Source organism: Calypte anna, chromosome 4A, assembly GCF_003957555.1.
Source record: "Calypte anna isolate BGI_N300 chromosome 4A, bCalAnn1_v1.p, whole genome shotgun sequence".
Taxonomy (NCBI): Eukaryota; Metazoa; Chordata; class Aves; order Apodiformes; family Trochilidae; genus Calypte; species Calypte anna.
In genome coordinates, this window is record NC_044248.1 from 4,425,847 (window position 1) to 4,444,302 (window position 18,456).

At 39.2% G+C, this 18,456-nt stretch overlaps 1 protein-coding gene across 1 annotated transcript; it reads right to left on the reverse strand.

Moving 5' to 3' along the window:
* Window positions 1–1,791: 1,791 nt before the first annotated feature.
* ZBTB49 (zinc finger and BTB domain containing 49) lies at window positions 1,792–18,448 on the reverse strand. The gene is made up of 8 exons (XM_030450091.1): window positions 18,312–18,448; window positions 16,746–16,919; window positions 15,297–16,402; window positions 10,094–10,140; window positions 6,204–6,277; window positions 5,388–5,470; window positions 5,141–5,302; window positions 1,792–3,146 (listed from the first exon to the last, which is right to left on the reverse strand). Exons 2-8 carry the CDS (start codon window positions 16,895–16,897, stop codon window positions 2,470–2,472), a joined length of 2,301 nt encoding a protein of 766 aa, XP_030305951.1. The 5' UTR covers window positions 16,898–16,919; window positions 18,312–18,448; the 3' UTR covers window positions 1,792–2,469.
* Window positions 18,449–18,456: the final 8 nt, after the last annotated feature.

Consider the following 18,456-nt stretch of genomic DNA (forward strand, 5'->3'; position numbering starts at 1 on the left):
GTGCTTCTTAGTGAGTTATGCTTCTTATACAGCTTTTTGTTTTCAGTTTTAACTAAAGTAAGTCTCAAGAAGAGGATTTTTGGGTTTGGATGGGAAGGTATCTGAGCTTTTTCTTAATGCTAATTTATACAACTTTTTATTTTCAGTTTTGACTAAAGTAAGTCTCAAGAAGAGGATTTTTGGGTTTGGATGGGGAGGTATCTGAGCTTTTTCTCAATGAAAATTTTCCTATGAAGACACAGAAAACATACCCACATACCAGTGACAGGTTACATTTTGTATAGCTTTAGTGCACTTAAAATCACTCCCCAAACAAAGTTTAAACACTACTATTTACGTTTTTTCAAATCTCTGCACTGACCAAACCCAAACCAAGCCCTGAGCAGCCAAAGAAAACTGATCTAAGTTTGCAAGACAAACTGAACAGCAGCTCTGCAGTGCAGGATAGTTATTCTGATAAATAACAACAAGCAGCCCTTCAAATTTTACTATGCCAAGTTACCATCCTCTTTACAAAAAAACCCATTATTTTTTTCAATGGCACACCATTTACACCAATTTTAATGGCACTTCTGAAGTGCCTGCTATGAGCCCATTGAGTGATGCTCATTCACACCCCCTCAGCACGTGTGCTATGGATATTTATGAGGAGCAGCCAGGGCTGAGTGTCTGCTGCTTGTGAGGAAACCATTGCCTCAATAATTGTGTCACGGTTTCCACCTGTTCTCCAGAGTCACGGGGTAGCTGCTGTTTGTCAGCTGGGCCAGCAAACTGGGCTTGATTTTGGAAACACAAAAGGAAAATACCTCTTCCTCCAGCCTGGCAGCAATATTCTCACTGCAAAGGGGCTGCAAGGGATGGGGTTTCCTCCACCTGCAGGATTTTCTCTGCTTCCTTCTCAAAGATGCTACATTGCAATGTCTGCATCCAGCTCCCCAAACTCCAAACAGCATTCACGGTCTGATACAAGGGTTGAAAACCTCCAGTTTTGGTGTGAAACACACTCACAAGCCAGAGAAATACTCCTTTATGCAAGGTCCTGGCACAGAGCTCTTGATGTGAGCAATCTGTATGTTTACAAGCATCTCAGGGTGACATTTTCACCCCAAGACAGTGTTCAGAGATAACACATGCCTCCAAAACGAAGTGTAAGGACTCCAGTACACTGCCAGAAGAGGAAAAAGGTTGCCACACAGCCTGTTTTAAATCTCTCCTCTACTAACTCCACCAAAAAATAACACAGAAAGCAAAACCCCTGCAGAAGCAGAGGCAAAAAAAGAAATTAGAGGGTTCACAAACTGCAGGTTGTCCTTTCCAAGCAACAGAATCTTTGTGGGCACAGAATTAAATTTCTATTTTCTCTTGGCAGAAGTAAATCCAAAAATCCTTTCTGACCAGGGGAATGCTACAGTTAATAGCAGATACCCACATTTTGCCTCAGGCACTACTGGCAGGAGAACACTGAGTGGGAGCACACATGGTCAGAGGCAGAGCCAAAATATGTGGATTGCTGAGCATCATGTGGATGACTTCCACTCTGCTTCTGTTCACCAGGAAATAATGTAAAAGAAAATGAGTGAGAAAAGAGCTAAGGGTTCATATACACAAAGCAGTCTTTGCTTAATCCTAGGTGGGACTGTGCTCTGTTAGCCTACATGTTCTTTTTAAAATCAGGCACTGCAATCAAAACAAAATCTTTGCTTTGATTTGACTAGGTGGAAAAAAAAACACCCATGTTTTGGAGTTTCCTAGTATAGGTGCACTACAAGAAAAGCAAGGTGGGAAAAAAAATGTAAACCAACTTCCCTTTATTTCCATTTCCTGATCTTCGTCTTCAATGTACAAATAATCTGCTGTGCAAAATAGTTTATAAAAGACTAAAAAAAAAAAGCTTTTATTGTAAAAAAATAAAGTTTCTAGATATACAGTTACTTTGCACTATCACAAATATTGTCCAGTATTTAACATTTAAATTTAATATCACAATACTCAAGTTATGTAAACCAATGATCCTACTGGTAAGGAAAGCCACTACTGAGACTGAAGCTCACTAGGGATCTGTTTTTTTCCTAATTTCATATCTACACCTTTACACAACTCTGAATTGCTTGGAATACACAACTTGGAATTCCACCCTTGCCCTGAAATCAGGCGTTGGGCCATCCCTCCTTCCATGGTCAGAAACACCACGCGGAACAGTAAATCCAGTAAATGGCAAATTTTAGTCAGTCATGGCAACACATGAGCTACACAGGGCAGGCAGAACAACAAAAGTCCCCCAAAATTAGATCTGAACTCTGTTGAGGAGCAGTTTTGAGGCAGCCTACACTGGGGGCTCTGGGCACACACATCTTGATTTCTACCAGCACGCCAGCTAAATGGCTTAAAAACTCGTGGTGATCTCTCCACGCTGCTGTCACTTGAGCATGAAAAGCCCTGAAGAAGTTTTGCTACAGTTCCCCCAAGTCCTCACTGTTCCATTTCACTTTCATTCTGCAAGGTTTTCATGGCTAAACCCCAGAGGGTCATGCTGGAGAAGAAGGGTCCCTCATTACTCTTGTAGGTGGCAGCTGATGCGCGGTTGCCCAGCGGGTCGGTGCAGTGACTGTTGTCCAGGCTGACCAGTGAGGAACGAATCATGGGCATCTGGTCAGGTTGTAAGGGTTCTTCTGCAGCAGACACATCTACATCAGTGTAAGCATAGGGGGGTGGTGCTGGAGTTTGCTGGGGCTGAGCTTTTGGGAGTTTAGCAGAGCCCACGTTCAGTTTCTGTGGGTTGGCCGCCTCGTGGTGCGGTACCGCGGAGCGCAGCTTGCAGTAAGAATCCACAGAGCTGTCAAATTCACCTGGATTTCCAGTTGGACGAAGGGGGAACTTAACAGACACTGGTAACAACGTGACAGACATTTCTTGGCCAAAAGAGTCAGAACTTTGAGATTTTTCAAGGTCGGAAGTTTCAGGCCCTTGGGTGAATTCGTCAAGCGCGTTTGGAGCTTCGTCGGCGGCTTTGCAGTGCATCTTCTTGTGCCTCCTCAGGACAGCAGAACGTGTGAAACACTTGTTACAAGTCTCACACGTGTAGGGCTTTTCCCCTGTATGAGTCCTCACGTGCCTACGGAGGTCACCAGAGCCTGCAAAACACTTCCCTGCAAGACAAAAGTCACAGATGAACCAGAAGCGCGTAAAACTCTTTTAATGACAGAAAATACCAAGTGATAAGGTAGGGTTTGTCCCAATTGTGGTGCTTTGTTTGCCTAGAACAATTATTTATTCATTATTCCTGTATTTATTATTCATTTATTCATTATTAATTTTTTGTATTTTCTTTAGAACTCAACGACCTGCTTCTTCTGGAGCTGATTTTATGACTCGTTTCCCCGTGCTCTGGTTTTCCTCTCTAGAGATGGGAATATCCATCAGTGGATGAAAGCTGGGAGTGCTCTCAGGTTGCATCAATCCTCATGGAGGAAAAAATTTTAAAAAGAATCGATTTAAATGATCTGTCTGGAAAAACCAGAACTCTGGTAAGCTTCCAATTATAATTTTTCAGTGAGAAATGCATTATAGAAAGTAGTGGTTTGTTCATTACCAAGGAATATTTTTAAAGTGCTGACAGTTAGCTTTTTTGTCAACTTTGAGCTAAACTAATGCAGCAGTCCATTTTTTTGTTATTTTCTAGCCAAAGAATGTAGCAAAACTGTAATTTTTTCATTGCTGTAAATATGGGGAATCAGCAAAATACTCAACTGTTTGCTAATTTTCAGATAAAAGAAGCTCACTTACCACACTGCAAAGAAAAAAAAGGCAAAGTGTAGAACAAGCAGAACCAGAGAACTTTAAATTCCAGCACCTGCTACATGATTCAGGCACCTCATATTCTTTATGATAGTAGAAATAAGCTGGTAACCATTTGTAATTTTATCTCATTTTACCTAGGTTAAAGATGATTCTAATGGGTGAAGAGATGCTGAGTAAAATATGTTATCTCAAAGCTCACTAAGCCCCATTTTTGGCATCATATTTTTCATCCTACTGCCCACATTTCTCTTCAGAAAAGCTACTGAACAGCAAGATTAGAAATTACTAGACAGATAATACAAATGGGTTTTTTGTGTAATTTAAATGGCTTCTTAACACTTGATATGATCATTGTGCAATTTTTGCCTTCTCAGTACAAGATGATCTTGCAAAAATGAGAAATAATCAAAAGACCACTACAAGACAAGAAGAAAGTAAGTATTTTAATGACTGCAACACAACTTTTTGTTTGCATTTTCATATCCTCCATGTCCCTACTTCCTCCCTCTGCTGCAAGCACCTGTGATAATATCAGCTGCTTGGTGCCTCAGGGCATTACAACTAAATCACACTGCAGTTAGACATTATCAAATGGAGTTACCCCTCCTCCAAGGCTGATTCCTCAGAAGAGGAATGAAATTATACCAAAATAGCAGTTAAGGGTAGAAAAGTAAGCAGCAGAATGTTAAGTAATATATGAGATAAGGACAGACTATGTAATTTCTGAGAACTGGAATATAAAAGGATGAATTGATCAAAGAGCCATTTTCTGATTGCCTGGAAGTATGACCTGTCTTGCAGATTTTGAAAACAGGTTTTCTCTGGTATGAAAGCATTGATCAAGTTTTGATTTTATTCCAGAGGTAGAAACAAAGTAGCACAAGGTTGTTATCATCAATTCTATGGCTGAATGTAGCTAAAGCCAAGCAGCATTCAATTGGAAAAAAGAAAATAAATTATTTCATCAAGAGCCAAGTGATGCCAAAACTTGTTTCCTTCAGAAAGGACCAAGTGCTATACTGAAAATAAATCAATTTTTGAAGCAGCACTATCAGTACATCTCTAGCAAACACAAACACATCTCCTGTTGATTCCTCTTACTCCCTTTCTCTGTTCTTCAACTGAAATTCCATTTTGAACTTCTTTACAACAGCAAAAGGAGTTCAAGGCACCAAATGACAGACTAGAAAGTATGTGAGGCAGAGTATTTTGGGGAAAAAAACTTTCACAAGGTGGTATTACGACTTAAAAATTTAATTTTGGCTAATTGTTATTCTGGTGAAATGGGAGCTTATTATTTAAAAAGCAAAGACACAACCAAGCTGTACACAGCAGATCTTACCACATGCTGAGCAGCTGTATGGTCTCTCCCCAGTATGCCTAATTCTGTGCTTCACTAATTTTCTTTGCATGTTGAATGATTTCCCACATTCATCACAGGTGAATACTTTATCTGCTGTATGGGTCTTCTTGTGCTCCTTTAAATTACTGAAGTTACTGAATCCTAGAAAAATATGACACATACTGAGATTAAAATGCCACGTTTTAAGCAAAACACCTGAGAGGCAGAAACTTCAGTTCTTACATACCTCTGCCACAAATGTCACACAGATGAGGCTTTTCCCCAGAGTGAATAATAATGTGACGCTGAACATCACCAGAGGCAGCAAATCTGCAGCAGAACAGGAAAACCAAATTACTGCATTTATAAGCCCCTTCTTCTCCTAAACTGAGCACCGTGTGGAAATCAACTATAATGAATGCCTGATGTCCTGACAAAAGATTAAAAATCTAAAACACAGACACCTAAATTGCATTTAAGAAAATTATTTTGAAGCTGGCAATGTCCGATTAAATTTACACCAGAAACCACCCCAAGAAATGTTTTCATTATTACTATTACTCATTTGGATTTGACTTAAATATGAATGCTACTCCTAAATTAGTATATTTTCTGTCACCTGTTAGCAAAACCCAGAAATATTTAATGCTTTCCTTAATTTCACCAAGCTTCAGATACTTCATAACTTCCATAAAATGTTACTAAAATGATATGGTGAAATAATGAGAAAAAAATTAGGGGAAGATACAAAACTGCATGATTCATTGTGACTCACACTGATACAAAAAACACAAAACAGGGTATCCCTAACTAAAGATAGCAATATTAAAAAAATTAAGACCATATATGAGGTAGAATATTTGTCTTAATATTGAGATTTGCCAGAAGGCACCTGCAGACACTTACATATTTTAATCCCATCAGTACACATTTAAACCCAATATTTTTAAAATAAAACAGAGTCGTGTGCTGCCTCAGCTCTTGGCTGTTTATCCTGAAGATTAAAGAAAAGAGGAATGAGGTTTTTTGGGTTACCTTTACTAGGATGAACAATTCTACTCACCTTTTCCCACAGATTTCACAGATGTATGGCTTTTCCCCAGAATGTCGACGTAAATGTGTCTGGAGATTACCTGCCTGAAGGGACAGGAATGTGAACATTTAAATTCAGGTGGCCTGTTGTATACAGACAGAAAGACAATGATGGGAAATATAAGACTGACTTTTGATCCCTACTTCTAAGGCAAAGCATCTGTAAACTCAACAATTCTTATCCAGGAAGGGCAGACTACCAGGTACTTCAAGATTAAATTGCTCATGTGTGCAATTACACATTGACAAGAACAGGGAAAATAATTAAAAAAGCAGCCTGGAATCAAATGCTAAGCAAGAAGAAAGACATGTAGTTGAAAACATCCAATTATTAATGAAAAGTACATTATTTAGATTGCAGGGAAGACAACTTATTAGTAATATGCCTCATATTAGTCTCGTTTCCCCTCTTCTACAAATAAAATACTCTTAACATCAGGATGTCTGAATTCATCCTACCAGGAGGTTAAAAAGGGTCAACATTTCTTTAATCCATTAAATACTCAGAGCCAAGTGCTCCAAATCTCTGAATATTTACTCAGATCAAAAGAAAACAGAAGAGGAAGTACTGAAATTAACAAATGGAGTAACTGGTAATTAATATTTATAACAGATCTTTCCTCTCCCAGCTCTGTAAAAATCACACAATTCTAGCAGACTGACCAGATAATGATGGGACAAAGTCATCTTACTCATTCCAAATTGATGTTTTATTTTATTGTTTTAAAGCCACTGATGCTTCTGAATGACTGAATCCATTGAGAGTACCATTCTCAAAGCACAAGGCAGGCTGGAAACTGTGCATAATTCCATGGTCAGTTTTCAGCCTTTCCATTGTCTTTGATGGGTAAGTGCCTGGTTTAACCCAAGTAAACTAAAGGAATGTTAAATCATTTCAATCACAGAAGAAAACTGGGGATGCCAAATTATTGTATCCTCCTGTGTAAGACAACCAAAATCTGAGCAGTCAGTAATTTCTTCCAGTGCCTTTAGATCACCTCTGTAATCAGAGCTTTCAATATACCAGAAGTAAAGCACTGCAGACACACACAGAGGACAAGAGAAAATAAATCAACATTTGAACCCTGAGAGAGCTTTCTTAAACTCCTTTCAAATTTTTAAGGCACGAGTATGACTGCACCAATCAGTCTTCTCTCAGGCCAAACTCTGTACTACTGAAATCCATTCACAGAGGCATTAGGCTCCTGGTTTTGAGGAAGGAAAAGACTGACCTGACTTCTCCATGGAGCAGTCTGTGCTTTGCAAAGACAAAGGATTTTATGCAGAGGTGCATTTGAGAGAAATATACAAAAGGCAGAACCTTTACTTCTATCCATGCAACAAAACAAACCATATCCCAGGCATTTTAAAGTTACTCTGGATAAAGACAGAGGGTGATTTCAAAGTGCAGCAATTACACTGAAACAGTTCCCAGAGAGGCATTTTTAGTCCAGAGTAAGAGCATTTTACAGAGAGCAGCAAGTAGATGCATTTCTTTATTACAAGCCTATATTCCTTCCCCAGAAGGAGGGCAAAAGCTTGCTACTAACTCTGCTGAGACAAAAGAAAGGGTAAAAATCCCAGTAACTTGTATTCTTCCTAAGCCAGTAAGGTGGCATACAGCCTTGGTTAAGGCATAACATGCCAAAAAAAGAAAAAAAAAAAAAAAAAAAAAAAAAGAAGAAAAAAAAAAAGAAAAGAAAAAAAAAAGTAAGAGAACTTTAGCTGGCATTTCAGTGAAAGGAAACAAAAAATCCTCAGAAGAATCCTCTTACTGATATGGTTGTATACTACTCCTCACAGATTTAAAGACAAGAGAGAGAGATGCTTCTAACTGTCATGCTTTTAAGGTGAAGGAACTAATGTATAGGGTTCCCTAAAAGAAGGAGGTAAAATATGATACCCTGGATCCCCAGGCATCAAAGGACCACATCACAACAGGCTGTGCACTAGTAGTAAGGAAAGATGCAGCCTTGGAAGGACAAAAGGAACCTTTTTCTTCAAAAATTGAAGACATGTATGGTAATCTGTTCCAGAGCATGAGTTGCTCTGTCAGTTTTCCCTGCTTTCCACATCTTCTGTTTGCATCCCAACACATGGAGCATCAGTCAGATTCAGCAGGAGCAGACATCCCACCAGGCACTGCTTAAAAGCAGAGAACCTGAAGGCTTAAGAAAAGTGTTGCTGTCCCTCTGCCTGCAGCTGGCCAAGTTCAAGAGCCAGATCAGAGATGGTTTTTAAGCAAAAAGCAGACAGTAATCATCCTGGCATCTTACTTTCTGGAACCTTACTTATTTGCAGAATTCAAAAGCATCCCTGAGATGCATCCAAGTTCCCTTTTCTGGCCAGAGGAAGAACCACAGCAGAGCAGCTGAACACTCCAGCTCATATTGGGGATGTGTAAGTGTTGTCCATCAAGATGCAGCTACCTGCACCTTCAGGCAAGTGAGGGAATTGGAAAAGGAGGAGAGCTGTTTAGGAGTGTTTTAATTAAAGGGTAGAAATTTCCAGTTTTGCTGCGGTTTTTGTTTGGTGGTTTTTAATTAAAGTGGAGCAATGTCTGTCATACACTCTCTGTATATGACTACATGAAGCTTTTTATTCCCTCTTCCCCCACAGTAATGGAGAGTACCACTCCACTTGCTAACAGTAGTGGCATTTCTGCCCTAGCTCAAACCAGAACAGTACTTTTAATGGAATTTAGAGTTATTAGAAGAAAAAAAAGTGGATATTTCCAAGTTCAGCCATCAAAATGAATAAAAATGCACTTTATTTGCCTAATAAAGCAAACCCAGTTTTGCTCACTGGCTTGATAAGCATGATGATGCTTACTGCTGACTGATGATGAAGTACTGCTCACTGAATTTAGTGTTATATTCACATTTATTCCTATATTCATTTCTAACAGGGGAGGATGCAACTGCAGCAGATTCATGGCTCAATGAAATCTCATGGTTGGACTTCAAAACTGGAGCAAGAGAAGAGCAAGCACTGGGGGATGAGCAGACACAGACCATGTAAGTCTAATCCTTAAACCATAAGATCAAAGTTATTTAACAATAATTATTATTTAATCAAAGTATAAGACTGTGCATTGCCTTCTGTATTTAGACCCATTGCCTTCTGTATTTAGGTGCACATATTCCAGGCCAAGACAAGAAACAGATATTTTGGAAACATGAGACAACTGAGGCACCAAATGTGTAGAAATGCAAATGAATTGTTGTACCCAGAGCAGTAAGCAAGCACAGGAGAGGAAATTAAGACAGCTGAAGTTTAGACCCTGTATTTAAGTAAAAAAAAAAAAAAAAAATCCTCTTGTGAAATTCCCTAATCATAGCAGAGTTCTGTCACTCCAGACAGACTGTGGTGTTGTTCCTCATAAAAGGAAACTGGCTCAAAAAAATCTGCTTAATAATTGATGCCACACAGGAAGATGTAACTGTATTGTGAGTTCATCATCATAGAAAATTCTAATTCTAATTTTATAGAAAATTCTAACTTGTATCTTTTTTCAGACACTGTAGAAACGTTGTTCACAACTTAGCCCTAAGCATAAGGGAAAAGCACATCCAAAGTGAATGCTCTCTGTATTTCAGACTTGTGACTCTAAATAGCTGAACATTCATTTGAATGCAAGATACATAACACATCCACTGAGAACAGATCAAAGGTACAAAACATTTTAGATATAAAACATTTAACATGTTATTTTCAAATAAGACATTTTAGTATTTTATCCCTGAAGTCAGGACTGGTTTTGAACAAAGAAAATATCTAATCTACAGACTTCAAACCAAGTTTATTTTCAGTATCAATACACAGATGCATTTCAAGTACCATAATATAAAATATTCCCACCTGTGAGAAGTGTTTCCCACAAATGTTACATTCAAAAGGTTTCTCACCTAAAAGGAGAAGAAACAGATCATAGAACTTCTAATAGTTGCAATGAAATACAAATGTATTAAAAAGGTACACTTCCTTTTCAAACATGTAATGTGAGAGTAAAAATATAACCCAAAGGCCACTTACCCAGAGATTTAAGGGGAAAATTCAAAAGGGAAGCATTTACCATTAAGCTCCTAAACTTATTTACTTTTCCAAACAAGTAGATCAAAGAGTTTCAATATGAATGGGATTGCTTGGCTTTGTTTTCTTTTTAAATACTTTTTTTTTTTTCCAGCTGAAAGGGGTACCATACCTCCAGGAAGAACAGAACAGACCACAAGGTTGTAGAACAGCAGCAGCTATAGGAAGTGCACTGTTTTTTCCACTTCTACACACACTAAAAACCAATAAGGAATGCAGGGAAGCTGATTTGGAAGGGTTCTGTTTTCTCTGTGATCAGCACACAGGGATTCACCTCCAGCAAACAGATACCTGTATTCAAATTCACATCCTAGGTAAGAATATCTGATCATTAACCTGAATGTTTTGCTCCAAAATTTTCAATTTATACATATAAAACTGGTATTCCTGGATCTCCAAAAACAAATGTGCAGCTTTAGTAAATAATTAGTGCAGCCTGCTTAAGCTTTTCAAAATAATTTTATTCTCAATCTAGAATGTGACTGCACAACACTTCAGTCCTCTAGCTGTCAATTTGAGACAAATACCTTTTTCTTGTCACTTTCTCTCCACTACAGTATTTCATAAAGGTAATGTTTTTCTGCTGTGTAGTTGTTGGTTCCCTACCTTTTATACTGTTGATAAAAATGGTTGCATCTTCTATAATTCTAAACAATAATACTCAAATACCACTGAATTTAGTAACAGTCAAGAGTTGTAATGGTATTTTCATGAGTATGACTGTACTTTAAAAGGGCATCTGTAATCTGTCCCACATGTAAAGGGAAGCATAAGAATGTGTAAATCATTGTGATTTTGAATGTAGATCTTTCCAGAAGAAAAAAGGAAAAAAAAAAAGGGTTTATACTGTTTCATCTTTGTGCTGATTTAAGATCTGTCTAAAGGTTTCCATTTACTTTTTAATCATAATTTTCCTGACTTTACAGACACCTCTTGGCTACTGGTAGCCTTCTCTTTCAGCAGGTATTCTCTGCATTATTATTCTTTCTCCATTTGGTAGTGTTATAAGCAACATGTACAATATCCAGGTGCTGAGGCTCCAGTTTCCTTCCCTGCTGCCAAACAGAGGGGATGTTCTTTCAGCACACTTCAGGATCAAGGACAAAATGCAATCCTCTTAGATTTTCAAGCACAGAGTAAAGAGACAGTTCTGTGGCTTCCCAGCTAGCAATCTTGCAGTTATTTTGACAACTTGAGCCTAAATCTCCTTTTTCTGCTTAATGAAGAATGGAAAACTTAACAGCAGTTTGAAGAAAGCTTTTATTCAATTAAGATAAAAATTGAGAAACCAGTAACTCAACTATAAAGAGCACTGAGGCTTGATTTCATTATGGCTCTGAACGTGCAAAACACTAAAAATTCTGGTACTGACAATGCAAATATAAATGAAACCAACAGGGAGCCAGATCTGCAGCAACTGGGAAGCCTTCTGACAGCTGTAAAAGCACCAAGGTAATTTGAAATGGAAGATAAAAACCACTAGTAGCAATTTCTGCAGAAATTACCTAGGAAAAAAAAAAAAAAAAAAGATTAAAACAGTAACTTTCTGTTGACACCAAGACAATTACCTCAACAGAAATTCAGCCTGAAATAACCAGAAGGGGAGGGAGGGACACTGGAAGCTCCAACTTCTCAATACTTTTGCAGCCTCATTACAGATATACTGATGTGCAAAGAGGGTAATTTTTCCCCCTCATGATAAAGATAAAACAAAAAGGTTTCATTTGCAAAAAACCTTCAAATTAGGTTTTGGAGAACAATTCTACCCCTGTATAAAACTCCAAACCACTGGGTGTACCACACAGCCTAATCCAAGAATGGATTTTAGCAGAAATTACTCAAGGTGCTGTAACATCCTGCAGGTAAAATGATGCCAATTGCTTCCTAAAGCCTTTGAGCAGCCAGCAAGGTGAGGGTGATTCCTCATGCCCATATCTGGAGCCTCAGGAAGAAATTTTAACTGCTGGAAATCTAACTGCAAGGAAATTTTAACTGCTGCCTCCATGTAATGGGCAGACAGATGCAACCAGGTTGTCCTCAGAGGTACGAAGAGGGAACAAACCAACACAAGTTAGATCATAAAAAATTTCTTTTAGATCTAAGGAAAGAATCTTTTACCCCATAAGGGTGGTAAAACACTGGAGCTGGTTCCCTGAAGAGGTTGTGGAATCTCTGTCCTTGGAGATATCCAAAAAATTAACTATACAAAGTCAGGAGCAAACCAATTCAAACCAATCTGACCTGCCTTAAGCAGAGGACTGGACTAGATGATCATTCTGATCTACATTACTATTTGATTCTATGACTGCCCTTAAATTCCAAACAAAAAACTTTATCCAAGAATAACTTTATCCATCTTCTCAAAGTCATGGCTGGATCAAGAACAAGAGAGAAAATCTGAGGGAAAGTAGCAACTGAACTACCATTAAGACAATGCTTAACCAGACATCCAGGGGACTTTACTTTTGAGCCCTTGGACTGCCTTGTGTTTTCTATCTTTTGTTGCATTCTTCTTGTTCAACACTCTGCAAGATGAGGAAACACAGAAGTGGGATCAAAACAGAGGACTGTCAGCTGCAGAGGAGAACAGCATGAAGGCAGAGCTGCTCTTCTTGAAGAGATGACAAAGGTGAGGAGCAAGACCTACTAAAGCATGGAACATGGGCAGCTGGCTCAAGCACAGCCCAGATTGAGAAGGTTGAGGATCAAGAGTGTATGACATGCCAGTGGGACTCTGCTCCTCTTGTACTGCATCCTTTCCACAGGAAAATTCCACAGTTGCAATTTTCCAAGTGCTCTTTCTGCACTAGTTGGGTATCTAAAAACAGCTCAACATGACACAAAAATAACAGGCAAGCAAACAGACCTCTCCAGTCCCATTCTTGCCTCACTTTTTGCATCCTTCTTTGATGTGCTTATTATTAAACTATTACACTTTGTCCATTTAGCACACCTACAGAAAAATGTGAATGCCACATCAAGTAGCACTCAAGTCTGGATTTTATTTTAAAAAACTACTGTATAGTGTATGAAAACTACTGTGTAGTGTATGAAAAGCAGCATGAAGCTTCTGAATCCAACGTGTGGCCAGACTAGAAGAGATGGACAGCAACAACCACAAAACCCCAGCCTAGGATCACTTTTCTTACACTTTTCTTACATAAATCTTGTTCAGATCAGGCAGGGTTGTGGAATGTCAAACAAGATCTTAAGTGGATCACCAAAGCTTAAGTGCAATGGAAGCAAGTGTAAACACACAGATCTCAAATAAAAACAAATAAATTAATTGTAACAGACACAACTCTGCAGTGTTACTGCAGCCTTCTTCCTCTTTTCCCATGTCTTACACTTGTAAGCATAAGCTGACCACACTGTGCCTAAAGAAAAAATAATAATAATAATTTGTCTCTTTCTTCTATAAAGCTTAATACCTAGTATATTTTTGTATTACAATACATTAGAAGAGATAAACTAAACTTTGAACTTTTAGATGGTTTAGCAGACTCAGAAACATTCAGTAATTAAATCTACTACTCTCAAACACTCTCAAAAAAAGAACTTTAATGGGCACCAGAACTCATAAAATCCAGATTGAGATAGCTAAGAAGGGGCAAATTCTAACAGGTTTCTCATAGTTGAGGGCCTCTCTTTCATACAGATTCTCTAGCACAAATTCAAGTTATTGACATCTCTCCCTCAGCTGGGACTTCCCTAGATGTTCTGTCTTCTCCCAGATCACTTATTTTCCTGAAATTTGTAAGACATTAAAATGCACCTTGTGATGTCAGCTCAAATAGGTTAATAGATTAAAAAAAAACAAGGCAAAGAGATGATCTAAGTAACATACATGCAACTTTTCCACAAGACCAATTAAATAAAAATAAAATAGTAATATTAATACTGAAGTATTCGAAGACACCAAGTTAGTTCAGGAAACTAATGCAAAATTCATATTTTCAGGTTCTGGAAAAAATCTTTCTAATAAGATGGAATAATCAATTCTTAACACTAAGGATCACTTAACAATAAAATATTAGTGTCTGCTAAGAGGCATTCATATTTACTGTCATAGTACCAAAACATGTATAATTATTTGCAAATTGATGTTTATTTGACAAGGCTGAGAGAGATGCATTTGTGTATTTAATATAGGGGAAATGAAAGGCAAAAATTATTCAACACCTTAATGAGGAATAATGCCAATTCAAGAACTTGGAATCAATACTATTACTTGACTGGCTAAGATAATTCTTAAAAACATTTTTAAAAGGTATCTAAACTTGTAGAAATGTAAAAGAATATGCTGGTTAAATCGATCAGACAAATTAGTTAATTCAAAGTAAGACTAGGCCTTGGTTTTCACTGAAATAAAAAAAATGCTTAGAAATAAATCTATCCTATGTTGAAAGTAATATTAGTTGTGAGTTTTTAAATTAAATTAATTGAAAATCCCCATTAATTTTGCAGCCTACTTGTCTGCAAGAGCAGTAATCTCCAGGTAAATGCAAAGAAAGTTGCTCACACTGGAAAAGTAGAAGTCTCACTTAACTATGTAGTGTGCTTCTACAGGTTAAAAAGAAATGAGCACCAAGGCCTAATCACTTGTATCTTACAATGAGAGTACGATCAGGGAGAACTGAGGCCACCTAGAATACTTGTAGTATGGTCTTTTATCCATTTACACTTTTCTTTGTTATCTGACGAGTTAGAAATGTCTCTTGTAAAGAAAATATTCTTTGAAATATCACACAGTGTTCTTAGGAAAAGAACCCTAAATACAAATATGAAGGAGAAAGCTTTCCTCCAGCTCTCAGCTAAACTCAGTCTTTATTCCTGTGTGATTACTCATTTCTTAGAAAAACCCCACACCAAAACCACATCCTTTTGAAAGCAGACCCTTAACCACCATCTCTTAATCAATCCTCTTTAACTGGAATATTTGGTCTGCAGACCAAGTTATAAATAACTGTACCTGTATGAGACCTTTTGTGGAGCTCCAAATTGCTTGGATGTTTGAAAGCCTTCCCACATAATTCACAAGTATATTGCCTCTGTGACTGGAGAGTCTGTGATTGCCCTTCTTGTTCCAAAGGGCCTTGAGATCTTTCTATTTCAACAGTTTGTTCAAAATTCTCAGGATTCACTAAATCTTCAGCTTCTTTTTCTTCAGCAACTCGAACATGTGCCACATCCAAGGTACTTCCATTTGCAATGACCCCTGTTACCCTACTGTCATCTCCTTTAGGCTCAGGGGGCTGCTCTGCAGATTTCTGAGACCTTAGAAAATTTAATTTTTTTAGGTGTATTGCCTTTTTCAGCCTCATCTGTTTGCTGGGCTGGGTAAGTGTGCTCTCTGCATCTTGGTCTGGGGCAGCTTCGTTCACAGACTGAACCAGAAAATTTGATGGTAAATGCTCAGAAGTTTCCAGAATACACTCTGAGGGGTTGACAGCACAAGAATTACTATTCTCCACTGCGTTGATTTCTGTGGGTGTGTTGTAAGAAAAGGACTGTTCAGCCACTCTCTCGTGGTTGGAGCAAGCATTCTGCTTATAGAACTGCTTGCTGTAAAAGTTACGTAGCTTGTAGTAGTAATTTGGTTGTTTAAATGGAATCTCTGGGCAGCTGCCATCTAAGGAGTCTTGTGGGGGTTTCTGTCCATCACCTGAGGGTGCTTGAAGGTTGGAAGATGGTGATGGGTGGGAATGGTGCTCAACCAAGGCTTTGTTAGCTGGTGTGTCAGATGATGAGCACTCAGGCAACAGGTTTGCTCCATAGCTGTCACTGGCACAGCTAGCACCTGCAGGCAAAGTATTCTGCAGAGAGAACACACCATTACAGGGCATGCTGGCTGGCTGCTCTGCTGCTGTGGAAGATTTTAGAAAAGTGTGGCAAATGTTCAGCACGTTTTGCACTTGGAGACACTGCGCAATATCCAGCATGGCTTGGACGTTGTCCTGGCTAAGGTCCAGGTGAGAGGTGTACATGAAGTCCAAGATCTGGCCAATCCCACCTACATTTTTAATGTCCAAGTGAAAGACATCATTCTTCTGTCCTGAAGAATTCTGGAAAAGGGTCCTGATGATAAAATGAGGCAAATACTTAAATATGAACACAAATCATTCACGAATGCTTTTTGCAAAGAAAAACAAAACAAAATCAAAACCCTCAAAGATGCCTGGTATGAATTTAAAATTTCCACCATGGCTGGATTGCTGTGTTTTAGCAGATAAATGCCTCAAAACTGCTTAATTACTTGTTTTATCTACAGTACTACACGACTACATTTAAAAGAATAAACCAAAGCGAGTAATATTTCATTTAACTTCGTTACATTTCTTAATGCTTTGAAATCACACCCTGTACCTCACCCAACAGCATTTCCTTCAGCTCTTTCAAAGAAGAATTTTCTCTCACCTACCTGAAATATTGACTGAAAGCAGCTAATACATTTTTGTGTGCTTTGAAGCAGACACCTTTTACCACCAGCATGCAGTCACAGAGAAGACCCTGAATGCGCTGCTCATGAAGCTGCTGGAGAAGATGACAGCTGTGGCTAGCAACAGTGTCCATGCTAGGTAGTCACTCAAATTACCTACAATTAAATAAAATGATAGGATTAATTTTAAATATTTAACTTCCAAAGTAATTCAGAGTAAGAACAGTATTTTTTTTAAAGCTGCTTCAGCTCCCAAAGGAAACAGACTTCAATTTACACCTGCAGTGTGAGCCCTAATGACATTTTTGTGATTGAAGATGAGTTGCAGTGTTGTTTCCAGGAGATACACAGCAATACACATAAGAAATACAGATTTTAATGAAGTTTTGCTTGCAAAAATGTGCTAATGGCACTGCCAATAAACTGAAGTCTTTAATGATTAAAAAAAAGCAACTTATACAACTTTTAAGAATTAGGTACTAAGGCAAAACCGTATCACACCTACAAAATCAACAGCATTTCTCAAGGAGAACCTCTGCTTCTTCAACCTCTTTCTTCACCCTCTAAACTGGAAAGGGAACACACTGTAGCAGCATTCTATTAGCAGTATTTAGACATGGAACTAAATGAATTGCTGTCATTTTTAAATGTAATACAAAGCAAAGTCTCTGTTACTGAATCGTTTCTTTGAACAGGAGGAAGGGAAAGCAGGATACATTCTCACACGTGTTCATACTCAATTCTATACTTTTCTTTGGAAGAAAGATGAAACTCTTCCCTTGCACACCTGTAACTAAGAAAGCAAAATCCCAAATATTAGGTCAGTGAGAAGCTCTGGTCTCCTGGTGAACACACGAAGCACAAAACACACCTGGGGTTAAAGATGAGAAGGGGCCATCCCCATTCTCAGTTCTCATGAGCACCAAAGCTTCCACCTTTTAAATTTATTGCTACTTTAATTTATTGCTGTTTTAATTTATTCACCGCCTCCTGCTGCTACCACATTGCACCTTCCCCCTGTATATTATCACAGGTTGTTGTTTGACTGTTTCTTTGGTTTTTTTTACCAGGTTTTAAATAAAGAAACCACAGATAACATCACCTCCTACCACCAAGCACTTCACCCACCCGTGACCTCGGGCTCTTTTAGCCATCAGCTCCCCGTTTCCCAGCCCCAAAGGCCGGGAACATCCCCGCACCGCCGGGAACATCCCCGCACCGCCGGGATTTCTGCTTCCAGCCCATTTTGAGCCCAAATCAGCCTCGCCTGGCCCAGACTCCGGGACATGGGGACAGAGGAAGGGTTTGCCTCGGAAGATCAGACCCAGCACCGAGGGGACGACGGGTTCTGCCCCGAGCAAGCGACACGGCGGAGATAATCCCGGAGAGGCCGCAGGAGAGCGAAATGGGAAGGGGTTCGGTAGCGGGGTTCGGGACTCAGAGCGGGCCGAGCTCCGGCCGCCACACAGCCCTGAGTGGGGGGGGAAAGGCGGCCCGGGGAGAAGCGGGGAAAGCGGCCGAGAGGGAAGAAGCCATCCCAGCGCTTACCAGCTCCGGCCACCTCCCAGCTCCATCCTCGCACAGCCGCCAAGCGGCAACCCCGACCGGACTGGACCCGGACCGGACCAAACCCGACCCTACCATCCGCCGCTTCCGCTGCTTCTCCTTCCGCTTCCCCGGCGGGGCGGGGCGG